The sequence below is a fragment of the Scatophagus argus genome, chromosome 9 (assembly GCF_020382885.2).
Source record: "Scatophagus argus isolate fScaArg1 chromosome 9, fScaArg1.pri, whole genome shotgun sequence".
Classification (NCBI taxonomy): Eukaryota; Metazoa; Chordata; class Actinopteri; family Scatophagidae; genus Scatophagus; species Scatophagus argus.
In genome coordinates this window covers 368,660-396,172 of record NC_058501.1, presented here as the reverse complement: position 1 = coordinate 396,172, position 27,513 = coordinate 368,660, and the positions used below count along the sequence as shown (strand labels likewise).

Below are 27,513 nucleotides of genomic sequence, written 5' to 3'. Positions count from 1 at the left end.
AACAAAAATCAATAAACCACCTCCCACTTGTTCAAAAAAAGGTGCTAGGGTCCTTAAAAAAAAAAAAAGAAAAGAAAATTTGTGCACATTTATCCTATCCTTGCGTCACTGCACTGGTTATCTGTTTATATTGCTGCTCTCTGTCAACATCGAAATACCTGAAACGGAAGGAAAGGGATTTTTCATAATGGCTCCATAACTGTAAAGTAGTCTTCCTTTGTAAATCAGGCAAGCTACCTCAATGTCAAAGTCTTTTTTAAAAAATCACTTTTATAAAATGGCTTTTTTAGAAGAATTTTCTTTGATTGACGTTCCTATTTTTGTGATCCTTTTTAATCTGTAATTTGGATTTGTCTTTGTCTGTGCAGCACTGTAAATTTGTTTATGAAAAATGCTATACTATTTAATTCTATTACTACCATCTACACAAAATAAAGTCCTTCACAGTAACCCAAAGAATACTGACAATGATATTCTTTCATTGAACATACCTGAACTTTTTCATTTACTTGCCAATTTATATCAATTAAAAATACAATAAATAAAAATATAAATGAACATAGTAACACCAAGTTTAATAATCCCACAGAAATAGTGTCAGTTGTCCTCCCACAGTCCAACTTGCACAAAGTTTAAGAAGTGTTAATCAAAATAACTTCATAAAAACACACACTAACAAATATTCAGAACCAAAAAATAGGACAATCAGATGTGGATTGTTAAATATACGATCCCTCCACTCTAAATCCCTCCTAGTTAATGAGTTAATTATTAATCATCAGTCCGATATATTTTGTCTGACTGAGACTTGGTTACAGGTTGAAGAGTATGTTGAATCAACTCCGTCTGGTTATATTTATCATGTTCCTCAAGGCACAGGCCGAGGAGCAGGAGGAGTGGCAGCGATCTATCACTCCAGTCTTCAGATTAATCCCAAACCTAAATTTATCCATAGTTTATTTGAGAGTCTCACTCTCAGCCTGTCTCACCAAAACTGGAAGTCAGAAAAGCAGCTGTAGCATTTCTTGTTTGCTCTTAAGTAAATGAACTGCTGTTGAGCTGTGGAGGAAATATGAAACCACCTTTCTGATCCTGCCAAGAAGATGGCCCATTTGGTTGACTCTGATTCCCCTTTGGGATGCTAAATTATTATTATCTATTTTAATTCTATTACTACTCTGCTGCAGCTGCTAAAATTGCTACCACGGGGCAGTCGTGGATCAGCGGTTAGGGTGTCGGACCCGTAACCGGTGGATCGCTGGTTCGATTCCCCGTACCGGTGTCCATGGCTGAGGTACCCTTGAGCAAGGTACCTAACCCCCACTGCTCCCCGGGCGCTGCACGCGGTCGCCCACTGCCCCGGGTTTGCTGTGTGTGTGTGCACGTCACTTGGGTGGGTTAAATGCAGAGCACGAATTTCGTTGGAGTGAGTTCCCTCCAATGACAAAATATGTCACTTTCATCTTTCTTTCATCTTTCATCTTACCATTATTAGTGTTACTAATATTGCTATCATAATCAACATAGTACTGTACCTCCTGTATACTTCACTGTCATTATCATTATTTACAGTTCCAATATTGGTATTATTACTGCTGCTATGCATTTCTGCTTGTGTGCTCCTTCTCTCACACCCCACCCCCCTCTCCCTCCTTGTCTGTCTATCTTTCTCTCTTTCTCTCTCTCTCTCTTCCTCAACCCAACCGGTCAAGGCAGATGGCCGCCCACTAAAAGGCAGTTTTTCCTTGCCACTGTTGCCAAATGCTTGCTCAAGGGGGAATGTTGGGTTCTCTATATTACAATTTAATTAAAGAGGTGGTCTAGACCTGCTCTATTTGGAAAGTGTCATGAGATAACTTTTGCTGTTGGTGCTATATAAATAAACTGAATTGAATTGAATTAAATTGATAACATGTGCTCTCATATAGGTTGAGAGCCCAGTCCAGCCTCATATACTGCACTGACCTGGTTTCTAGCATTATCTGTGGTGACTGGAATGTTGACATTGGGCCTCTCTAACTTTCACTCTGCTAATGCTTCTTTCAATAACTGCGCTAGATTGGCGCTGGTGTGGCTCTCACAGAGAGGGTGTGTCTGCAACACTGGACTTCTCATCTCCCACTCCGATGTGATAAAATGAGCAGTCACTGTCACGTAGCTTTCTGTAGCTCTGGATGTCCACCCGTCTGTGGATGCACTAGCTAATTCTTCAATGACTCTGCTCCTTTCCTGTTCATAAATTTCTGGAACAATCTTTGTGCTGAAGTGTGCGCACAAGGGGATTTCGTACCGTGGTTCAAGTTCTTTGACCATATTTTGAAATCCTTTGTTCTCAATGACGTATGAGTATGGCCTCATGTCTGACGCTATAAACAATCCGATGGATTTTAGATAGGTAGATAGATAGATACTTTATTGATCCCGAGGGAAATTCGTTTTGTAATCTTTTTATACTGCTCCGATGTTGTAGGAAAAGGTGATGTCGCATCATATGGGTCATCATGATAGGTGTATTGCCATGCTCGGAAGACTTTCTCGTGCCACAGTGCCGACACACCATAACAGTTTTATCCACTAACCTTCTCCCATTGTCACTGTAATTAACAGGAAAGGCAAAGCGCTCCCATACAGCTGATTTAAAAAATGCCGGTGGCCTCTCTAGCTCTTGATCTCTTGATCCTCCACTTGCCATGCTGACACACTGCACTTGTAACAGACACGTCACCGTACGACCGGCTGTTTTTAAAAATAATGAACCAATCATCGGCATCCAGAATAAAACATGTAACGGATCACGTAACAGCCTTATTAGTTAGGGCAAGAGGAGACAATGTTAAGTGATAACTATCCTGTCCATTTGTGAAGTTGCAGTGAACAGTTCAAGAGGCTGTCATCACTGAACTATGGTTGGACTGGAAAATGAGTTAAAGTAAAAGAAAAATAACTTTATTAAGAAAAATGAGTAAATGTGGGACTCCAGATTTGCAGCTGTCAGTGCATTTGACTAAATATCAATCTACACACTCTACAAGATCTAGCATTTTGCAACATATTTACAATCACCGATTTCCAACACCTCTAAGTAGTGTGTTTGTCCATTCAGGTACAAAAAGACTTCATGATGCTTTCTGACTGAGCATAACTGATACAACTCCTTTTGTGTATTGTCAGATCACCATTACTCTCGACAAGCAAAAACAGTAACCTTGCATTGTGAGACTTCAACACTGCATGGAGAGAGAATCTGTTCCAAAAAACAGGTATCTCTAGTAAGTACTGTTTTGAGGTTTTTAATTACATGTTCTTGCAAGCTCTCACCTGCTCCTGGACATCCTCATACTCAGAGTTCAGCAGCTCAATGAAAATGGGAACAGCTCCTGTTTCAATTACCACCTTGGTGTGCAGGAAGGTACCTGAGGCGATGTTGGTTAGTGCCCAGGCGGCCTCAAACTGGAAGCACAGAAGACACACAAAATGACATTTCAGTCAATCCACAGAGTGAAATCAGAAAAATTGAAACAATATTAAGTAGTGGTAGTAGTGTATCAAATAAATTTAAAACATGAATTACTTTGACTGGTGAAAGTTATTCTTGGTTGGAACATTTTAGATGTACACTGTTCATTTCACATCAAATGGTAAACACAAGATTTGTGTTAGTTTAGTTTAGTGTTGCATTAGTTTGAGACATTCACAAACATATAGCATTCACTTCAGCAATGATAGATTTAACAGATCATGGCGGGTATTACATGACAAATAGATCTCCAACATGGTGACATCTTGTAACAAAGACAGTTTGGTGTGATTCACATAATGCTGGATTCCCTACTGATTCAATGCTGTGATGGCTGAAGGCATGAGACCGTTTTTAAACCGTGCTCTACTGTATCTAAAAGTTCTATATCTGCGTTTCAAGGGCAGTAATGTAAAGTACTGGTGTAGAGGTTGAATGTGATCTTGTATTATTGTGTTTGCAATGCATGTGATGGCTTTGGTATTTAACTGAGTGAGATTGGGACCCTTGAGGCCTATAACCTTCGATGCAATATTGGTTGTTTTGGTGAGGATGTTTCGGTTTTTAGTTGTGGGCATATTGTAAAAGCATGTAGAACAATACATGAGAACTGTCTGAACAAAGTTTTTATAAAGCAGAAGGAGGAGATTTAGAATTTTTAGACCTTTTAATTTACAAATGTCTGACAGTCTTTGATTGCTGTTCTTTTGAATGTCCCACGTGTTGATCAAAACTTAAATTATTGTCTATTGTCAGTCCAAGGTATTTGAAATGATCCACCGTTTCTATGAGGGTACTGTTGATGATGGTTGGGTGTTGATGTGTGCGAGTCCCAAAAACCATTTCTTTCATCTTATTACGATTCAGGTGAAAATGGTTTTGTTTGCACCACTGCCTAACTCTCGGGAGTCACTGGACGCGCCAGCGTGTCCTTGTCACGTGACCAATTTAAGATGACGTACCTGCAAGACGCAACCTTGCTGAGTCTCTGTTTTAATTTGATTCAAAAGTGGGCACTTCAAACTATATACAAGTTTTTAAATTTTCTTTATATGTCAAGTAAAACTCGAGTTATGATAAACAATATACGCAATGTTTTTTCCTGAACATTGTCGCCACGTTTGGTGCGAGTTTTATGCAAGAAGACATGGTAAACACCAGCTCATTGTAAGGAAAAATGACACCCTCTTTCCTATTGGTGAAAAAATACACCACAGGAACCAATAAGAATGTGTGATTGGCCACACATGGCATTTGTTGCTAAGGAAAAGTTGTCGGAGAAACGGCAGCGAACGAGAGATTGGGAAAGGCGATAGCGCGTTTTGAGATTTGAGTGATTTATGACATTTGGCGTGGTTGCAGTGTAATTTAACATAGTTACTGTGTAGTGAAGTGTGTTTAGTCATTTTTCTGGTCTTTCCAGTTACAAATAACTTGTGGTGTATTTTATTGTGACACTGATTGTGTTGTACTATAGTTGTACTGTAAATAACTGTACAATAAAACGCCTGACGCATTTCCTGCATTTTAAGGTGAATAGTTGTAAATAACTTCTTGTTTGCTAAATTTGCACATAATTATTTCAAATTTACAATTTATATTTGCATTTTAAGTTATAAAAATTGTTCGTTAAACATTTTTATGATTTTCACAGTGAAAAATCAAATTTTTTCCCACTCGGATTTTACATTTTGTGTGATTTTAGGTCCAGTGTGCTAATACAGTATGTCAAAATGAAAAATTAACAGTAAAGTCACACTTGTGAGGGTGTGCTGAAAAAAATGATACCAAACAACATAAGGCAAACCATTTTTAAGCTGAAATATAAAAGGCAAAATCAAAAGTATTCAAAAACGGACAATTATACACGACTCCACAGGGCTGCAAGATTGAGTTATGATATTACTGGAGTGAATGACTGTCCATGGGAAGGCCCATAAGTGCGGTATTGTCTGCATATTTGAGGAATGTTGTGATGGCTGATAGGCTGGTGCATTTGTGTATGAGGTGTAAAAAAAAAAGGGCTCAACACACAGCCCTGTGGTGCTCCAGTGTTGGTAGTGAGTGGAGCTGTGACTGATGTGCCAACCCTTACAGTTTGTTGTCTGTCTGTAAGGAAGTCGTATATGATGTGTATGAACTGGGAAGGGATGCTGAGGTGAATTAGTTTTTGGATTAATTTGTGTCTCTGAATGGTATTAAAGGCAGAGCTGAAATATCAGCGTATCCTGGCAGAAGTTCCTTGAGAGTCGAGATGTTGCGGAAGGAGATGGAGGAGACAGGCCACAGCATCCTCTGTCCTCTCTTAGCCTTCAGCAAACTGGAAGGGGTCCAATTGATTGCTGACATATGGCAGGATGAATTTAAGTAACAGGCGTTCAAAATATAATTATTCATAATTATTGATGTAAGGGCAATAGGACGGGACTCTTTGAATTCTGTTGAGCAAGTTTTTTCAGAAACAGGGATTATTGTTGCTTTTTTCCACATGGTGGGAATATTGCATAATATATTTAGTGTAGTACAGTATAGTGAGTGTATTACTGGAGCAAGTTCTAAGGCACAGGTCTTCAGCATCCTTCCTGAGATGCGATCTGGTACTGGGGCTTTACCAGGCTTGCATTTACACAGCTCATGGCGTACATCCTCCTCTGAAAAGGGGATGGGATCATTGGGATCCAGTGGGGGCAGACTGCTCAGCTCTGCAAGGCACTCCTAGGTGCTGTCATTAATATCAAAACTATTGAAAAAAAGAGTTCAGATTATTTCCCATCTAAGGAGTTATAATTTGGGAAAGCTCCTGTTAGTGTCTTCGCCATCTGGAAAGCCTGTCTTGGTGTTCACGAAGTCGAATTCATTTTCCAATTTGTTTTTATATTTATGTTTGGCATTTAGAACTTCATTTTTGAGAGTCCAATTCGCTAACTTGGGTGCTGTCCAGTCATTTTGTATGAAGGCTCTGTGTTTTCTACCCCTGAGGGGTAAACCAGGGTTTGGAATATGGATATTTCATTATACTTCTCACTGGGGTGGTTGTGTCAATACAAAAGTTAATACAGTCTATAATAATGGATGCTTTCTCATCTATGTCTCCTTCGAAAATATCCAAATCAGTGCATGCCAAGGAGCCTTGAAGTTGTGTGATGCCGTCCCCCATCCACTGTGGGGTGCTAAACAAGTGACTTGTAACGTCTGAGTTCCTGTTTGTAGAGCAGACGTAAGAAAGTCCTAGTGGTGGGTATGAATGAGCACATAATGCATCCCTGATGTTTCCATAACATAAATTCAATATATTTTGCTTTCTTGTTGGTGTATTCACATACTGCTGAAAAGAAGGCAGTGCAGTGCCAGTCTACAGCTGTTGTAGTTGCCCATTATGAACACAGAGGCCCCAGGGTACTTTGCTAGCATGGTGTTAACCTCTCAAGCTAACACGTCTGCTGCTCTTCTGTCAATTGCATCTGGGGGAATGTAGACACAACTGACTAGAGCAGTAGGAAATTCCCGTGGGAGATAATGGGGGCGCAAAGAGACTGTCAACATTTCCAGATCAGGGGTGCATAGTTTATGATGGACATTGATACTAGTGCACCATCTGTCATTAATGTAAAGGCAGACACCTCCACCTTTCTTTTTCCCGGACTGGCTCGTCCTGTCCAAGCTGATGATAGTAAAGTTGTCCAGGTTTACCTCATCATCCAGGACAGACTCATCCAGCGAGGTTTTCAATGCAGAGCAATGATGCAGATGTCCCTGAAGGTCCGTGCCAGTCGGCACCTCGTGTGTAACAGATCCATTTTGTTGTGGAGAGACCAAACATTTGTCAAGATGACTGAGATCAAAAGTGGTTTAAAAGGTCGTTTTCTTAGTCGGTACTGGATTTCTCATTGCCTGCCTCTTTTCCTCGGCCAGAGCTCTTTTGGTAGATCCACTTTAGGCCCAATGATACATGGCAGGGAGCTCTGTAGTGACAGTAGCTCAGTGCAGCTATAGGCAAGTGACCTATTACTAGTGACTGGTTTCACTACAGGACACGTTAGAATGAGCATTGCAATTATACAGATTGCGATAGGAATGTTGAGCTTTGTCATATTTGAAGTCAATAACACATAGACTATACAAACATACAGGACAAAAACAAGGCATTCAGGCATGTACAAACCGTGTTGTCACAGCAGAGCATGCGCAAAGAAGAGAACCAATTTATATTTAAAGAGACTAAACCATTAATGAAGAGCCCAAGCCATATCAAATGTCAATTCAATATGACACTGAAATACCAATAGACTACTGATTGGGCATTCCTTAATTCCCAAAAGTTACTTGTTCTAAATACTGAAAGTCCTTATTCAGAACTAAAAGTTAATCCATTTATTATTTTAAGAAGGCACTACATGAGTGGCAGTCTGTTACATTACATTCTGCTCACTGATGAGCTTTCTTGTTTTTCTTTAGTAGTCATCTTAACATTTTCTTTTTCTTTTAGTGATCACCTTAACTCAACTGGGCACTAGGGTGATGTAGCTTACTGTGTTGGCTCTGGTTTCTCTACTGGATTTTGCACTTTTTGCAATTGTGTCTGCTGATCCTGCACACAGCCATTGCCACCTTGTTTACACCAGGGATCAGCAACAACAACACAATTTCCTGCAGGATCAATAAAGTTCTTATCTTATCTTATCTTATTTGAGAAACACAACTATGAGTTTGAGGTGTTGACTTGGCCTAATTCAAATTCTCCATATGTCAATCCAATCCAGCATCTGTGAGATGTGCTGGAATAACAAGTCTCAGTGCCAGATACCACAGCATACCTTCAGAGGTCTATTGGAGTCCATCCTAGATGGGTCAAGGATGTTTTGGCAGCAAAAGGTGGACCTACTCAATATTAAGCAGGTCTTCATAACGTTACAAATGATAAGTCTACGTGCCTAGGGCTGGGTATCAATCAAAAATTTTCGATACCGGTACCAATACCAATACCTTCACTTCGATACCGGTTCCTTAACAATACTTTTTTCAATACCAATTTTATAATATCAATTCTAACAAAAAGAAGATTACATTATACATTACAGTACAAATCTTTAGTTTTATTTTTCAGCTTTGGTATTTCGCCACTCCAAGCGGTTTTCTTACAGAAAAAATAAACAACGAATAATTTCCAGTGCAGTTTTGAATCAGGCCGCTCGGTACGGTGGCCGACAAGTACAAACGCGCTGCATATACAGACAGGTGTTGCAAATACAGAAACGCACTACATATAAGAAACAGATGTAAGAGGAAAACACTGCAAATACAGAAACACACTGCATATAAGCAAACAAATGCAGAAAGAAAAGCCGCACATCTAGTCATACAACGGAAGTGCTCCAGGCCTCTAGGGGCAGTGCTGAGCTTCCACCCGAGAGACAGACAACAGACGTGTCAATGTCAATGAAAAAGAAAAAAGAATATGTAGTATATACGTATCGCGTTTCTGTATATGCAGCCCATTTGTACTTGTCGGCCACTGTACGATTGGGCTTTGTAACGTCCACAGGCAGACTTGAATGCTGAGAGGAGGAAGGATGCCGAATGGTCCAACCATTTTCTCCACTTGCCTGGGGTGAGGTTGTTTTGGCAGCAGGCTAAGCTGTGTATTTCAGACATCCCATCCCACTTTTTCCAACTTGATTACGGCTGCTTGCTGTGGCATTGTTTCGATAAGCTTCTGCAATGTCACAAGATTTATTTCCATCCAGTGTTGCATTAATTTTTCACTAAGATCTTGCATTGATGATGGTAGAGTCTGACCGCTGCGCAAAGCCTTCTCCAGCACATCCCAAAGATTCTCAATGGGGTTAAGGTCTGGACTCTGTGGTGGCCAAACTATGTGTGAAAATGATGTCTCATGCTCCCTGAACCACTCTTTCACAATTTGAGCCCGATGAATCCTGGCATTGTCGTCTTGGAATAAGCCCGTTCCATCAGGGAAGAAAAAATCCAGTGATGGAATAACCTGGTCATTCAGTATATTCAGGTAGTCAGCTGACCTCATTCTTTGAGCACATACTGTTGCTGAACCTACACCTGACCAACTACAGCAACCCCAGATCATAGCACTGCCCCCACAGGCTTGTACAGTAGGCACTAGGCATGATGGGTGCATCACTTCATCTGCCTCTCTTCTTACCCTGATGCACCCATCACTCTGGAACAGGGTCAATCTGGACTCATCAGACCACATGACCTTCTTCCATTGCTTGCTCCAGAGTCCAGTCTTTACGCTTCCTAGCAAACTGAAGCGTTTTTTTCTGGTTATCCTCACTGGACTTTTTTGCATTTTCACTATTTATGGTTTTTCATTCTCTTTTCTTGTGTATGTCTGCTGCACCAGATGCCAAAACAAATTCCTCATAGGTGGATCCTACCTGGCAATAAAAGTTTTTCTGATTCTGATTCTGATTAGTGGTTTTCTTAAGGCTACACAGCTGTTCAGTCCCAATCCCTTGAGTTCCCTTCGCATTGTGCGTGTGGAAATGCTTTCACTATTACTTTCACTATTTAACATAGGCCTGAGTTCTACTGTTGTTTTTCTTCGATTTGATTTCATCAAACATTTAAGTGATCGGCAATCACGATCATTCAGGATTTTTTTCCAGCCACATTTCTTCCTCCAAGACGATGGGTCCCCACTATCCTTCCAGTTTTTAATAATGCATTGGACAGTTCTTAACCCAATTTTAGTAGTTTCTGCAATCTCCTTAGATATTTTCTCTGCTTGATGCATACCAATGATTTCACCCTTCTCAAACAGACTAACATCTTTTCCACGGCCACGGGATGTGTCTTTCCACATGGTTGTTTAAGAAATGAGAAGCAACTCACTGCACCAGTTGAGGTTAAATAACTTGTTGCCTGCTGAAAGATAATCGCCCATACAGTAATTAATAGGAGGCTTAGTTAAATCCAGGTGGCGACCTTTTTTTTTGGAAAGGCAGTGTTATTACTCATGTTGTGTGTGGATTGGATACAATTTTTAGGATTGTTTTCTGAAAGTATTTTTTTTTTTTTTTTTTATTCTATACCACTGACCATCAGTCCCACAGACTACTGCAACCACTCTGTTACTGATCATTCTTGATTGTTTGAATAGAGAAAAGGTCCTAACTTGAAAATATCAGAAACAGAGGCAAAAGTTATCTCACGACACAGGTCTAGACCAAACTCTTTAATTAAATTTAATTAATTAATTAATTAAACTTTATCACCTTCTATTTACTGAAGCTACAAAGCCTTTTATCATGTTTTATCTACCCAATCGCATCACCTCACACCGCATTCAGTGGGTCTTTTACCATCATTCACATAGGTGAGCAAAATGCTTGCACTAGCAGTGGCACGTCACATAAAAAGAAACATAGCTTTTATCTGATTCCGGTGATTATAAACATATGACTGATGTGTCTCGGTAATCACAACTTCATTCATACAGGCACTGTGCCTTGCTGTGAAGCTCTCACCTGCAGTGAACAGTTTTCATTCCTCTTCAGGAACTCCACAAAACGATTAACAACACCAGGAGTGGAAATGACCTCATCTATGGGTGGGTTTGGCTCTGCAAGGAAAAACAGAGCAGAACTAATCTCTCACTGAATGTAACCTCGTTCAAACAATCAAAGAAATTAAAAAAACAATGGCTCTGGTCAACAAACACACAGAAAGAGTTTACCTTTTGTTCATTGGGAAGTTTACTTTCTAGTAAAGGTAACACATAATGTGATATTTGACAGAGTTAAAGCAACCCAATGTAACCAATAAATTATAATTATTTCCAGGCCGTCAAATGCTGACACTGACCAAGCCAAAGCATCTGTATTTGATGAACAGAGAATGAAACTCAACTGTCTATAAATGGTAAGTGTACTGCTTTTTTACTCTGGCGGGCCATTCACACACACAAGGCACTTTGCAACACGAGCCAGTATTCATCCATTCACACAAATTCGTACACTGGTGGCAGAGGATGCAGGGGCTCCTGCTCATCAGTTGGATGGCTTTGGCATGTAGACTGCAGAGGCCAGAGACTGAACCACAAACCTTCTGATTGGTGGACGACCTGCTCTGCCTCCTGAGCCACAGCCAGTCCCTGTATAGTACTGCTTTAAGTGATTTCATTTGTTCAGCCATACCGTGCTAAACAATGTCCAACTGATCCCAACTTTTTGCATTCCTCAAAAATAAAGATCTCTTCTTTTATGTTTGTACTGACTGCAGTGAAGAGTTCCATGTTTGTGGTCATGACTGTGGTGTTTCACACAATCCATTCAGAGTTTCAAAACTTCACATTCTTTGCTTAAGGTATCTGTTATCTTAATTTAGTGAAAGACCGGGGCAACATATACTTAAACAACACTGTGAGAGATTCTTACTTAAACTTAAGATCAAATAAGTCATGTAAATATTTGAATTCCAGAACACAAACCTTTGGAGAGTAATTTCCTAAATTTCTGTGTAGCAATCAGCTGATGGTCTGGGTCTTGAGAAAAGATCATCTGGGTCATCTCTAAAGTTATGACCCCATCCTGCAAAAATGACAACATTAGACAAATACCAAAAATTATAATCATAATTATAATCATATAATCAAGTGGTAGCCAATAACTTAACTTATATAAAAATGTGAGCTTATGTAAATAAAACTAATATCAGGACTTTACCTATAAATAAGTGATAAATAAGTACTTTTAATGACAGCACAGTACACCAACACTTACACCTGCAGCAGGTACTGTGGAGCTGATGTCTGGGTCCTGGATGGGGCATTCCAGCACTGATTCATCATTTGAAGGGACAAATACATTTCTCCTCTTGAACAGCTGTGAGAACATGATTAAACTTCAGATTTTTAGCACTCTGGCTCAATGAACTAATAGTGACAACAAACACACCAGCTCAGATAAAAATATGCACAAAAGTTTCATTGTAATTTAGATCATTTAATACCCCATCAATGCAAGTAGTTTTAATGAATACACAGATCAGCCAGAACACTGGTACTCCCAATAGATGAAGTGAATAACATTGATTATCTCGTTACAATGGCACTTGGCTGTGGGTGGGATATACACCAATCAGCCACAACATTAAAACCACTGACAGGTTAATTAAATAAAATTAATCATATCTCTACAATACAACATTCCACGGTGATGGCGCTTCCTCTCAGCAGCAGCCTCCCCTCAGCTGCATAGTGCACCCTGTCACATTTGGAAAACAGCTCATGAATGTCTCAAGGACCACAACAATAGCCTGCAGGCTCCCAAGATCCCAACCTGATTGAGGTTGCAGATGAGAGAGAAGGGTATTTTGTGGTCATCAGCATCGGAATGTTGGATCCTTTGGGTCCTGTGTATTGAGGGTGGGCCTTCAACCTTAGCTGTTTTCAAACAGCAAGCAAACATTTGATCCTTGAACTTGATGTGTTGGAAGCAAAAAAAAAATGGGCAAACATAAGGATCTGAGCAACTTCAACAAGGGGCAAACTGACTGGTTCAGATCATCTCCAAAACTACAGCTCTTGTGGGATGTTCCCAGTCTACAGATGTCAGGCCCCATAAATAGTGGGCCAAGGAAGGAAAACCACTGAACCAGTTACAGGGTCACTGGAGGCCAAGGCCCCTAAATGCACATAGGGAGTAACTGTTCAGCCATGTTGTCCGAAATGGACCACAGAGCAATTCAAGTACATGGCTTTATCTTATGAATCATGTTTTCTTTTCCATCGTGTGGACAGCCAGGTGTGTGTTGCTTGGGGAATACACGACAAAAGGACGCACTATGTGAAGAAGGCAAGCCAGAGAAGGCACTGTGATGCTTTGGTCACTGTTGGGAAACCTTGGGTCCTGCCATTCAGGTGGATGTTACTTTAACACATACCACCTACCCAAACATTGTTGACCAAGTGCACCTCTTCATGGAAACCCTGATGGAAGTGGCCTCTTGCAGCAGGATAACATGTCCCACCACACTGCAAAAATGGTTTGAAGGACATTCTTGGCCTCCATATTCTCAAGATCTCCATCTGCAATCTAAGCAAGGGGGTCCCATTTCACAACTTAGAGGACTTAAAGGATCTGCTACCGACAGCTTGGTGCCATATACCACAGCATACCTTAAGAGATCTAGTGGAGTCTGAAAAAACAGAAGCGGGGCAGAGGGTGGGTCTGAGCTGAACGCTGAGCTGAGAAACAGATGAAAACCGGACTGTATTGATATGCCTACCCTATTTCATAAAGGCCCGCCTAATTAAAAATTTCTGGCTACGCCACTGCCCTCATCCCTGCCACGGCCTCCCCTCGCCTGTAAAAGGCATCCTCCCACAACTTCCCGTCTGCGTTCTTTTTTTTGGGGGGGGGGATTTGGGTTTTAGCGCCCCTAAAACAATTGTGGGGGAAACACTGGGGTGCAATTATGAAATCAAGACCCCCATCTGAAACCTTTAGTATACTGCCATTGAATGTAAAAATAACTTTTTACCTGCTCCTCTCTCTTCTGTTTGCGTAGCTGGATTCCTTCCTCCTCTCTCCTTCGGCGCATCTCCTGAGGATTCAACGCTTTGTTTTTATAGCTCTTCATCCTGTAGTTGTCTTTCCCTGGACTCGCCATTGTGTCTGAAAAGTCAGGGTGAAGGAGAACCAGTTAAGATCAACGTGCACATAAAATGCAAACATAATTAAATGTTGAGGATTTGAGAGTTTGTAGCAACAATTGGTTCTAAAGGCAAAACTTTTATACAACAACACTTCAGTTCAGTTAACCTGTAGAACCAACACACACGACAGAATACTAACAAGAATATAGACTATGTTGGAGGCAGTTATGGGCAATTATTGAAAACAGATATAAATGTTGAGACTTGTAAGTGGCTTTTCAGATTATTCTGCAGTTATTATTGCATGTACTTGTCAGGATCTAGGCAGAAATAGCTCATTTAAATAATTGGTTGCCTCCTTCACTCCTTCAGTGGGTCTGCTCTGTTTTGACACACAGATACAACACTTAACATGTAATGGTTTGGGTCCAGAAAACTGTTTAACTGGAGTGCAATCTGTCAGCCAGCAGCACCAACCACATTACTGACAAGCTGACAAACCAAACAACAATGCTGGACAACAGAACAAAAGTCCTGTTGTACTGTTACCCAGCATCACCAGCATGAACACTAATATTCATAATATTGTTTGTATAAGCCTGAATGACATTCATCAGTTCGCTGTCCTTACTTGTTTGCGTTTATATTACCCATGTAGGTGAGGTAGGTGTACATGCCACTGTACCATTTTAATACGTTTTTATGAAACCATGTAAATCAGGAGTTCAGGCAAAACAGCGGGAAGACGTCAAACTTGAAAAAAACAGAAAATCATCTCTACGTAAAACAGGATAAAGCTTCACAAAATCAGTAAATAAAGTTGTGTTTGAGTGTGGTATTCAGTGAGATGCTGCGACCAGAAACACGGTGCTTTGGATGCATCCTTCTGGAATGCAAACCTAACGCTACCTCTAACAATTGAAGATTCACCGTGTGGTGGATGTCAAGATATGATTGGTTGAAACTGGTTGGTTCAAGCATACAAAAGAACACTACATGACAGGGTTTTAATATAAACACAAGAAATGGGTTTATCTCTGGTCGGATTTCTGACAAGCAGCGGTAATTTCAGTAGGCTTTACACAATGACAGAGAGAAATATCTGGTCTTTCACGAACTTATTTGAGAGTTTTGTACCAACTCTGTGCAGGAAGGAGGTCAACCAAACGCCTTTCCGTGAACGAACGATAGCTAATGTTAGCTGTAGAAGTCAACGCTGCCCTGCTCAGCCCAAGCATAAATGAAAAGCTTTATTGATCAAATATGTGTAGACATTCGAGTACATCTATTAAGGCATGGCCTTCATTAAATCTCGTGAAATTATTACTAAATGCACACTGCTAACGTTAACAAACCCACTTGTGGTTTGCTTTATCGACTTAAAATTTCTCTGTGCAACAGAACACAGTATATTTGTGCTATTCAGTTATTAAACTAGCTCCACGGCTAGCTCCTTTGCTAATGCTGCGATATGTCTGACAGGGTAACAACATTATGCCCCATGTCATTCCCATAACACTGATTCTTACCCATGAAGATCTAGTGTAGCATACCTGAAAATTGGTACGACTATTCAGCAACTAGCTACAATCGTTAATGCTCGATCTGACTTTCAAATAAAATGGCGTCCTATTGGTCTTCCGAGGAAAGCCCTAGCGTCAACAACGCCTCACGCCACTTCCGTCTCCGATCTCTTACAACAGAGCTCCCACTGTTCCCTGTAAAAAAAAAAGGAAGGGTATTAATATTTTTTCATTTCAACTGTGATGTGTCATCAATACTTAATTTGCAAAAACTAAAATAAAAACTAGGTGTAAATAATTGTTTTAGCCATTTAGCCCCATTCCCTCCCGTTCATTGAGGACTACCTCGCGATTGCCCTCGAGGTGAACTACAGCCAGTTTCAGTACAATGGCATTAATAGGAAGTGAACTGTTGTCCGTAGGACTCTGTCCTAGAGTCACTTCACCACACGACACTTCCATATAGTTATCGACGCTTGCCTTGCTCTCATTTACCAGTTTGTAAATTCTTGAGGCAATAGGCGTTTATGGAAATGCGTTTTTGCTAGATAGTTTGAATCTCCATTTACTTCACATCTTTTCCTGTTATCTTTTGCATCTTCCATTTTCTTACCAACGTAACTGCAGTGTCATCATATAGATTTTATAACATTTTGTTCAACCTGAGAGAAAATCTCATTGATTATGTTGATTAACAATGAAGTCACTACCTTGTAGAGTTCCATTCTATTTGATTCAATTTTATAGGAAGTTCTGCTTTCTAGAACATGTCATATGCATTTTCCACAAAGCGGTCAACATTTTCTTGTTTGTCTATGGTTTCCTTATACCTGATTGTAAGCACCATTCAAAATTTGAGATTCAAGATTGACGAAGTTTGATACTTGTTGTACAAGTATGTGCTGGGGGCATAAAAAATAAACAATATGATAGATATACATAGGAATATAAGGTAAAACAGCTGAAAGTATCGCAGGAATACCGATGTAAAATGTATATAAGGCACATAAAGATGGAAATATAAAATAAAATAAAACAAATGTAAATAGAAGAAGAAGAATCACTGTATTGGCAGTACATACTGTATATTTTTACATACACACGCTGAATTCGTCTTCTGCATTTAACCCATCCTTAGTTGAACACACATGCAACACCCAGCAAATTACTACTCCAGGCTTTCCCTTGTGTCCCAGTTGCCAAAAGGGAGCACCCAATCAAGCTTAGTTGTTTCACTTTCTTTTCTTTTAAGATTTAGGCCACAAGTCTTTAACTCGCCAGTTGAGTGACAAGACCATAATTTTCCTCTTTCTTTTGTTTACCTGGATCCGAAGAGATAGCTGTTTCAAATCAGCTGATCTTGGCCGTTAAGGACGAACAGACTATGTCAAGAGGTAACAGATTACACTGACTTTCCTACTGAATCGACTCCGCTGTTTTCCCACTGCCAATTAAGGAAATAAGAGCATCTTTTCTGCCTGAGCATGCACACACACATGCACACACACACACACACACACACACACACACACACACCACATGTGTGCTTTTGCTTTGCTGTAATATAGTTGCTTGTGTTTGTTGTTTAGTTGTAGTCCATAACATATATTTTTTGATTGGGAGTGGTGTTGATTGTAAATTAATATTGTGTGACACTTGCTGGATTCTGACACCTAGCGCTTGGATTCAAGCTTTCACTTGATTAGTGTTAATATCTCTCAGATATTGACACTTCTCAATGAACACCTGATTGAGACTGCTCCTCCAGTTTGGCCATTGGTCCCCCGTAACAGGGCGGTGCCCCATAATTGACTACATAATTGGTGCCTAGTGTGAGGATGTCTCGCACAACATAATTGGTGCATATGAGAGGGGCCTGGAGTTCAACACAGCTTCCACCTCTGTGAGCATGGTTGTTAACTCCTCAAAACTTAAAGATGCTGTTGTTTTTTTAACACACGGTACATTACCAGTTTTTCATTTAATGATATCCCCAGTATGTATCAACATAATAATACAGGAGTGGCCTGGATATTCTGGCAGTAATGTAAGTCGATGTTATGACCATAAGTTTAAGCTATTTTGGATTTTCTTTTCTGTGAAATCATGTTTTCAATCAGCCAGAGACCTGAGTCACAGTTGTAGCAAATTTAAAACACTACATTTGTAGTGTAAAGATGAAGAGCTCTGGATGAATCACCAAGGGCTGACATTATTTGTCCAAATCTAACGTGTCAGCTGCCGTCCAGCTCTCACCAACTTTCTTCATTAGTTTTTGAACATAAGTTTCAGTTTAACAAAAAGGCAGAGCTTGTGGACATGTAGATATAGCCAGTTATACTAGTTCATAAAGCTTGGGCATGTCCAATGACAAGCATGCTGTTTATTCAATTTCTTGTGCTTGTTCTGCATTTTGGAATGGTGACAATAGTGTAATGTACAGATTAGTATCTCTCCCTCCCTATCACAACCCTCATTTGGCCAGTTATCCATGTACAATAGAAATTCACCACCATGAAAGCATGACATACAAGGCTGAAGAAAGTGTCAAAATATTTTCAGGTGGATTTCCCCCTGGGTGACAGTGTGGCGTGCACACTGCAGTGGTTAGCACTGTCACCTCACAGACGTCTGGGTCCTTCTGTGCAGAGTTCGGATGTTCTCTGTGTGCCTGCGTGGGTTTTCTCTGGGTACCCCGCCTTCCCCCCACGTTCCCAAAAACATGCACACTTGGTTAATTGGCTACTCTACATTGCCCTTTGATGAGTGTGTGTGTGTGTGGTTGACTGTCTGACTATCTGTCAGCCCTGCGAATGACAGGCAACCAGTTTAGGGTGTACCCTGCCCCTCACAAGCAGTCCGCTGGGATAGGCTCCAGCCCCCCCGCAACACTGACTGATAAGCATTAAGGAAAACGCATGGCTAGATGAATTTCTCCCTTACAACAGACTGATCATGAGAAGAAAGTGAGTGAAGGTGACAGAAAACTAGTTATAAATGACTGGCAGTAAGTAAAACAGTACCAGCTCCAACAGTCATTCAGTCAGGGGCAGTCGTGGATCAGCGGTTAGGGTGTTGGACCTGTAACCGGTGGATCGCTGGTTCGATTCCCCGTCCCGGTGTCCATGGCTGAGGTACCCTTGAGCAAGGTACCTAACCCCCACTGCTCCCTGGGTTTGCTGTGTGTGTGTGCACGTCACTTGGGTGGGTTAAATGCAGAGAACAAATTTCGTTGGAGTGAGTTCCCTCCAATGACAAGATATGTCACTTTCTTCTTATTATGTGAAAAGGCTTCCTTCCATGATGTGTCATATCACCTTTCACAAGATACAAAGCTTATTATCCCAAAGTGGCAATTCATCCATAGACCTGTATTGAGCAATGAAGACAGAAACCGAAATGATAAACTTAGGGCCCCATTTAAACAATCTATAGTGCATTGTCTAAAGTGCATGGTACAAGAAGGATTTAGGTTGTCCAGCATCCTTTTGCTAGTTAAAGGGATCACAATCTGGGCACGAAGGAGGCAAAAGGAGCAAAGCGGTGATATTTAGTTTCCTAATCAATCACAGTGTGTTTTGGCCAGAATTAACACCAATCAGAGTTTCATCTCCATTTTCTTTCAAAATCAGTTGCATATTCACATGATGTATGGCTATTTAAACACTAGCACTTGTCTTCGCTGAGTGTACGCGAGTATGTGACCAGAAAAATCAACTGAGATGGAGTTGAGATGGAAGACGTCTGTCTTTTATCTGCGACATCAGGGACATTGAGTGTAAGATGTTGGACTAATGATAATGCAAAGAAGTCACAGCAGAAATATATGATCATATTCTGTGATCATATATTTCCATATTTAAAATTTATTTTTTAACATAACCTAACCGTGATTCAAGAGAAGCTCTTGTTCTGTTACTGTTTACGTTAAGACATTGAACACTGATGTATACTTTCATCTGTTTGTGTGAATTATTTCCTGTAATAAACCCCCCACATTGCTCACACTGTTCAGTAGCAGTGTGAGCAATATATGCAGTAGAAATATATGTAATGTTTGACCTCACCATTTAGATTTTTTTGTAAATATATTCTCATTCTGAATTTAATACCAGCAGCACATTGGCACAGGAGCAACAAAAGACTGGGAGATCTGGGAGGAAGTTATTAATTACTCAAAATAAAAACAAACAAACAAAAAGGCCTGTTTGGAATGTTTCATAGATATAGAGGTTTGCAATTTTTTAAAAAATTCTATCTTTATACCGAGATGCCCCACTGATATTAAAAATCTATTTTACAAGAAAGTCGATACCAGCCATACAAATCATTACATATTAAAATGCAACACATATCAAAATCCACAATAACAAAAATAATAATAATAGTGAAAATGCAGTTTTTCCCAATTCTGTCAAAACCTGGGGTAAATTTAAGAAGCAACCACCGAGACAAGCAAGTCCCAGAGCTAGGACAGAGAAAGGTACAGAGCTAACTTGGAAGACTATCCAGTATTGTTTTATAAATATCCAGTATTGTTTTATAAATAATGTATGTGGTGTATATAACAGTGCACATATGATTATAAAATATTACTGGTTCATGTAGATGTACTCATAACCATGTACTAATTTGTGCAAATGACCTCACCCTGAACCAATGACAATATAAAAAGGCTGTTTACATCAATAAACTTGAAAACAGGTCAATCTCCATGAGTATTTTTAATTTTCATGGTTGAAAATACAGTTTCCTGCAGTTTACTTAAGTAAGAGTTTGAATCCTGTAATCTTACTTGTAATGGATTATATTCATATAATTTTAGTAGAACCTCACTAAGCAACTGATTACTTATTGACTCTGTATGTCAAACAGAAACATAGCCACATATGTTGTGTATTTAATTGTTCAGTCATGAAAATGAATATTCATGTGTGTACTGTATTCATGGAGATTCCCTCTACAACTGTGCTTCAAAAAAGAAATGCATTTGTAGATCTTCTTAATGTCTCTCATCAGATCATCATATTCCAGAGAGGAGCAGCTGAAGTCCTGTCAAACCTTGGCAGTATTTTGTCCTATTCTCGTTTCAGTCCTCATCACTGCCCATCTCTAAAGGGTCAAAATCTGGATCGTCCTCATCCAAGTCCAAGTCCTCAATCTCCTGGAATAGTGACTCATCCACTTCAACATTGTTTGCAGCTGCAGAAGAACAAAGCATGAAATGGAATGAAATGTGACTGTGCAATTATTTTCATGCTTACAAAGAATATTTTTGAATGATTTTATTCTGTATCAAAAAGACGCCTTAATAACAGCACGACCAAAATCAGTTTGAAACACTTGTTACCGTCTTCAAGAAACTGAATATCAGATGTGTCCAGGTTGTGGTCTCTCTCAAACAGCTGTTTACCTGGTGAGGAAGAACATCAGAGAACATTAAAAAGTGCCTAAAAATCTTACGGTTCTTCCTCCCCTCTCCAACACAGATATATATACTCAAATACACACGTTGACAAAATTGTTGGTACCCCTCTTTTAATGAAAGAAAAACTCACAATGGTCACTAAAATATCTTGAAACTGACAAAAGTAATAATAAATAAAAATGTACCAAAAATCAACCAATGTAAACCAGACATTGTTTTTGAATTGTTGTTTAACATAATCATTTAAAAAAACAAAAATGATGGTACCCTTAACTAATATTAACTAATAATATTGCTAATATTTTGTTGCACAACCTTTTGAGGCAATCACTGCAATCAAATGATTTCTGTACCTGTCAGTGAGACTTCTGTATCTGTCAACAGGTATTTTGGCCAATTCTTCATGAGCAAACTGCTCCAATTGTTTCAGGTTTGAAACAATTGGCCTTCTCCAGATGATTTCAGCTCTTTCCACAGATGTTCAATAGGATTTAGATCAGGGCACATAGAAGGCCACTTCAAAATAGTCCAATGTTTTGTTCTTAGCCATTCTTGGGTGTTTTTAGCTGTTTGTTTTTATCCTGTTGGAAGACTCATGACCCGCGACTGAGACCAAGCTTTCTGGCACTGGGCAGCACATTTCGCTCCAGAATGCCTTGATATTCTTGAGATTTCATTGTAACCTGCACAGATTCAAAAAACCCTGTGCCAGAAGCAGCAAAGAAGACCCAAAACATAACTGAGCCTTCTCCATGTTTCACAGTTGGGACAGTGTTTTTTTTTGGTATGCTTCATTTCTGCATCTGTGAACATAGAGCTGATGTGCCTTGCCAAAAAGCTCCAGTTTTATCTCATCTGTCCAAAGGACATTCTCCCAGAAGCTTCGCGGTTTGTCAATATACACTGTGGCAAATTCCAGTCTCCCTTTTTTATGCTTTCAGCAGTGGTGTCCTCCTTGGTCCTCTTCCATGAAGTCCACATTGACTGAAGCAGCAACAAATGGTGCAATCTGACACTGATGTACCTTGACCTTCAAGTTCACCTTTGATATCTTTGGAAGTTGTTCTGGACTCTTTAAGTACCATTCGAATTATCGTCTCTTCAGTTTGTCATTAATTTTCCTCTTGCGGCCATCATTTTTGTTCAGGCCTGTTTCATTAGTTTGTTTATTATTATGTTGAACAACAACTCAAAAGTGATGTCTGCATTACATTGGTTAATTTTCAGTAAATTTTAAATTATTATTACTTTTCTCAGTTTCAAGTTAGTTCAGTGACCATTGTGGGTTTTTCTTTCATTAAAAGAGGGGTACCAACAATTTTGTCCACGTGTGTATATCCATCCATCCATTTTCTTCCGCTTTGTCTGGGACCAGGTCACAGGGGCAGCAGCTTGAGCAGGGATGCCCAGACTTCCCTCTCCCTGTGGTTCCTGAACCGGACACCCTCTGGCACCTGGCTGCGCCTAGAAATCCTGTTCATGATCATGACCGGTGACAAAGGGCAGGCCTGCAGGAGGCCCACATGCATTGGTAACAGGTCTGACCTACTACTGTGAACCAAACTGCTGCTCCGGAAATACAGAAACCGCACAGTCCTTAGCAAAGAGTCCCGGGCCTCATACTCCCGGAGCACCGCCCACAGAATGCTGCGGGGAACACAGTGGAATGCCTTCCTCAAGTCCGCAAAACACATCAACCGAATTCTCAAGTTCTTCATAAGTTTTGTAAAAATCTTAATTTGTGAAGCATCTGTAATTAAAGCTATAAGACAAAAATAATTAAATATAAAGTAAAAACTCTCTCTCAAAAATGGATTAAATAGAAGCTGAAGTTAAAGTACCATACTTAAGTAATTGAGTAAATGTACTTTCCACTGTCTATGGAGATTTTCAGTCATCCAGGTCATGGTGAAGTTTGAATAGTTCCATTAGGCAACTGGACATGAAGTTTTTCGAGAAGACGTTTCGCCTCTCATCCAAGAAGCTTCTTCAGTTCTGAACTGAACTGAAGTAGACTTCAGTTCTGAACTGAAGAATCAAAACTATTCAACCTTACTTTCCACTGTATTTCCCTAGTTGTAAGCCTTAAGAGACAAGTGTCTTTAAGTGACAGCATCAGAGTTTACCACTGAGTTTGGGTTTTCCTGCCTGCTCCTCCTCCTTCTGTTTTCTCCTTCTCAGCTCGGTCACCTCCCGCTCAAAATTGGCTTTCCATGCCAGGAAGTTTTCAATGGTTACCACTGTGCCCTGGAATGCTACCTGTTGAATCCACACACATTATTATATGACCATCCTATTCATTGACCACATTTATTCCTTATTTAAAATCAACCTCCTAATACTGCCTTTAAGCAGAATACCTGGATAGAAGGATGACTCAGCTAACCAGCTCTGTTAAGTCAAACTTAAATTGAGAACTGACAGGAAAGACATTGTTCCAGTTTAGAAAATGTCTGTCTGTAATATATATATATATATATAGCATTATGTCCTGAAACTAGAGCTGAGAAATATGAATGCATTAATGATACATTGATTTAGCACAATATGGAATCATGTTCACGTTTGTATGTAGTATATATATTTTTTCCTGTTCCTACCTTCTCTGCTTCCTCTGCCTCTTTTTCTTTCCGCCGTTTCTCCTCCTCTCTTCTGTTTTTCATCACATCTACAATTTCGTTGAGTTTCTCCTGAACAGCTGTAACCAGAGTGAAAATCATCACCATGCCCAGGTTTTCTTCTGCCTGTGGGGTAAGACATAAACACACTGTTGATAGTGCTGATTACACTGTTAATGAACAGATAATAATAAGGACACCTGCAATCATTATTATTATAATCTGATTTTAAGTGAGAGATATGCTCCAGTATGATGTTAGTGTTGATTCTTGACAACAGCCCTACCCAACATGGTGTGAATTATGTTTTAGTCCTTCTCCCTGACAAGAGTAAAATTATATGGGGAATACTTGGGATCTATGGGGATTTTTTCATGAAATCACAAGTAGTCATATCTTTTTGCAGTCAACAATAATGTTCACTAGGATTCCAATCAACAAAGCAGTGGCTGCTGTGAAATGTTTTAAACACTTCTGCTGGACTGTCTGCCAGCAGAAGTCTGCCTCACTTCAACTTTAGGTTAATTCGTAATTCATTCACTATACATCATTAAATCTAAGCAAAATCAATTAACAGTTATATCTATTTGACTTCTGCCTGTAAGGTTGGAGTGTCTGATGACACTCATTTCAATGATGTTTAAGAGCAGTTGTCTAATCTACACTGAGAGTAGTGGTCAAAAAAGCTGTTGTAAAATGTTGTTATTTTTGCTGCAAGTATTTTTCCATCACACTGCACTGCAGGTAAAATACGTTTTTTACCTGTGGGAGGTGAGCTGTATGCAGAAGTGCAGCTTTTCATCTAACATCTCACTGTGGCTGAGTCTGCCTGCACTCTTCCTGTAGTATTACTGTAAAATAGCCGCTGAGCTCAGCTAAATCACTCTTAATTGCATGTAATTTTTTCACAACAGAAGTCCAAAGTTATTGTGTTAACACAGCTAATGAAAAGCAAACATGATGAAACAGTTTGATACAGTAACTATGTAGTGAGTAGACTACTGAAAGTTAAAGTATTGAAATGGACTAAAGATTAGCATAATGCAAACATTTTATGTCAGGTTCAGGGCTGCACAACATGTCTGTGAGAGTCAAACCACCAACCCCTGATCTAAACAGACCAAAATAACATTTCTGTGATATCATGTGATTTCCAGAGCAGATGTGTATACTGCAGCAGACAGAAAAACATGACATCTAATTTCATTGGGTAATTTTTTCCTTATGGCAATTAAAATCTGCAGAAGTGACTAAAACAACATAGTGAATAAATCCCAGACAGACTGTTAGCTCACAGAACGGCAGTGCATAAGAGATATGGACCAGGGACTAGTGTAAGGAGATAATATTCAGTTCAGACAGACCTGTTTCTGCAGTAAGGTGAGAATGTCCTCCATGTCACTGTCCTCCAGATTCTCATGAGAGTGGATCTCCAACAAAGGAGGCTCATCTGGGTATTTCTCTACGTAAGTGAATTTAAATGTAGCTTCCACTGCTGCAAGAAGGATTCAGCTCATGTTATAACAGGGCACTAAATTTAAACATTAAAGTTCTGATTTTGCAGGGTGTTCTACACAGCTTACACAACTGATGTCAGTTCAACCATGACCAATTTTTCCCTCTAAACATATTTTTTGGATATCCCTTTCAATATCACTTAGCACAAAGGGAGATTTCGTAACATCGTACCAACGTGTAATGTATGACATTTTACAAATGTAAACATCAGTTTACTCACTTTCACCATTTTCCCCTGCATTTGACGTTACAGTGATGGCAAAGCTGGTCGGATCATCTGAAAGCACTACAAACACATCAATTAATATTGACATTTTTACACTTGCTATGAACAAGTTGACTGTGTGCTAATAAATAAATGCATCTAATTGCATGAGGTACGTTAGACAACATCATAAAAAAACAAAAAACGTGCTAATACTAATAAACTGTCCTACGATATATCATGTTTCTTTGAGCACAAAAACAAGTTTTTGTCTTGTTCCGTTTTGTCAACAGCATAATGTTATGGCACTAACTGACCTGTACTACTAAAGTAAAATGAACAATAAAGATAAGACTATTAATCCTAATTTGTAATAAATTTCGAATTTAGGGGTAATCCCCATAATACCAAAAATGTATTTAAGTTATTCACATAACCATGTTATGGCGTCCGTCAATGTGGCATGAATTAAACGGAATCTTATGTAAGTCTGACGGACGTTTATTTCCAAATAAGACAAAGTAAAAGGCCCAGTGTGACCGCTTGTCAATCACTTCAATCGCTTGTCTAACATTTGGCTCGAGCAACGTTTAAAAAACGTTAAATCTAAGTAATAGCAAAATTTGATTTGTCCATGAGTAAAAAGTACCAGTCAGCAAGCGTTCACTGCTAGGCCGAGTAGCCTGTGAGCTAGCTGTTTTTCACTTGTCTGTAATGATGAAGTTCGAACCTGTGAAAGAGTCTGGATAAATGGACTCCATAGCTTCCAGTTCATTCCTTTGCTCTTCTGCGTAGTCCGTCATTGTCGTGTAGCTGCCGGTTTTCTGGAATATAAAAAAATTATCACCAGTACGTCCAAGCTAACACACTAAGTATGCGGCGTGTTCCAGCAGTCAAACCATGATCGATGGTATCGTAAATCCGAAATTTTAGTCTGATACTTGTTACTATCTAGATGTGTGAATTTTAAGGGGGGTTTACTACTGTTGAACTATACATCTTGGCGTTACAACTGTATTTTTTGCCTTATTCATTAGTTCCTCACCAACTTCAGTGTATTGCTGTCAGGACAGCGTCTACTTCGAGAAGCACAAACTAGCCCTTCGTTGTTTTCAAATGCGTGTATATACAAAACATTAGGGTAATACGGAGTTAGAGGCGACTTCACAATAAAAGGAACGCTCCGGACAACTAGATAAATTTACCTTTATTGATTAAATCAGTTTATCGTTCAGCCAGTCACGCAATAAGACATGAGTATATAAATAAATAAAAGAATATAAATATAGACATATATACACAGTACCTATGTTCCCTGAAGGCAACGTGATAGAGGGAGATCCTCAGCCTTCCTTCTTATGCTGTCACGCATGATTTCATGCACGCATAATTTTTCCTCTAAACTGATGCTACGCCCCCCGCGCCAGATCCGGGCCAAAAGTTTGAAACTGAAAAGATAAGACTCGAAAATGAATAAGATTTGAAACTAAAAAAAAGAAGGTGAATCCGAAAACACAAAATCTGCAACTGAAAAAAGACCTCAAATATTGAAATATAGACAAAAATAATAATTTCTCCAAAAGAATTTCGGAACTGAATAAAAATTATTTTTAGACTGAAAAAAACTTTTCCTACACTTATTTTTAGTTTGAGTAAGTTCAAAATTTTGTTCAAAAGTTTGAATTTTTTTTATCAAATTAATGAAACTTTTGGCCCTGATTTGGCTCCAAAGAAGTTCTAATGTATGTTGTATATAAATATGGTTCTTTTGAATTCAGATTGGTAATAAAAGGAAACTTCAGGTTTCCTTTTAATCTGAAATCAATCTGAAACCAGAGGAAAAATAGTTGATATGTGAGACTAGAGAGCTTTAATTTTGAAATGCTACATCAGAACTTCCTGTTCCTCTTTGTAATACTGGGGATGCTCTACAATCACACTGAAGTGAAATTGGTCTATGGAAACATGAGGTTTCCTTTTATTATGAGTCTGAAAACAGAAGAAGGATGTCCTATATAAAACAATTCAGAGGGCCTTAATTTTGAAATGCTACATCAGAACTTTCTGT

The 27,513-nt window shown here is 39.4% G+C and overlaps 2 protein-coding genes across 3 annotated transcripts in view; both read right to left on the bottom strand.

Annotated features, from left to right (window-relative positions):
* The window catches only part of kpna5 (karyopherin alpha 5 (importin alpha 6)), a 39,734-nt gene extending 23,873 nt beyond the window's left edge, over positions 1–15,861 (bottom strand). Inside the window, exons 1-6 of one of the 2 annotated variants that reach the window (XM_046400387.1) lie at positions 15,707–15,861; positions 14,039–14,172; positions 12,277–12,378; positions 11,985–12,084; positions 11,023–11,117; positions 3,319–3,450 (exon numbers count right to left, since the gene is read on the bottom strand). In XM_046400387.1, the coding sequence (XP_046256343.1) occupies positions 3,319–3,450; positions 11,023–11,117; positions 11,985–12,084; positions 12,277–12,378; positions 14,039–14,167 (558 nt within the window). In that variant the 5' untranslated portion in view covers positions 14,168–14,172; positions 15,707–15,861. Of the gene's footprint in view, positions 1–3,318; positions 3,451–11,022; positions 11,118–11,984; positions 12,085–12,276; positions 12,379–14,038; positions 14,173–15,682 lie in introns of both variants that reach the window. The other variant, XM_046400386.1, reaches the window with a different exon arrangement.
* Positions 15,862–19,751: 3,890 nt separating this feature from the next.
* rwdd1 (RWD domain containing 1) lies at positions 19,752–26,616 on the bottom strand. Its single transcript, XM_046400393.1, has 8 exons — positions 26,491–26,616; positions 26,176–26,269; positions 25,461–25,526; positions 25,087–25,217; positions 23,705–23,848; positions 23,231–23,363; positions 21,027–21,089; positions 19,752–20,878 (listed from the first exon to the last, which is right to left on the bottom strand). Exons 2-8 carry the CDS (start codon positions 26,246–26,248, stop codon positions 20,766–20,768), a joined length of 723 nt encoding a protein of 240 aa, XP_046256349.1. The 5' UTR covers positions 26,249–26,269; positions 26,491–26,616; the 3' UTR covers positions 19,752–20,765.
* Positions 26,617–27,513: the final 897 nt, after the last annotated feature.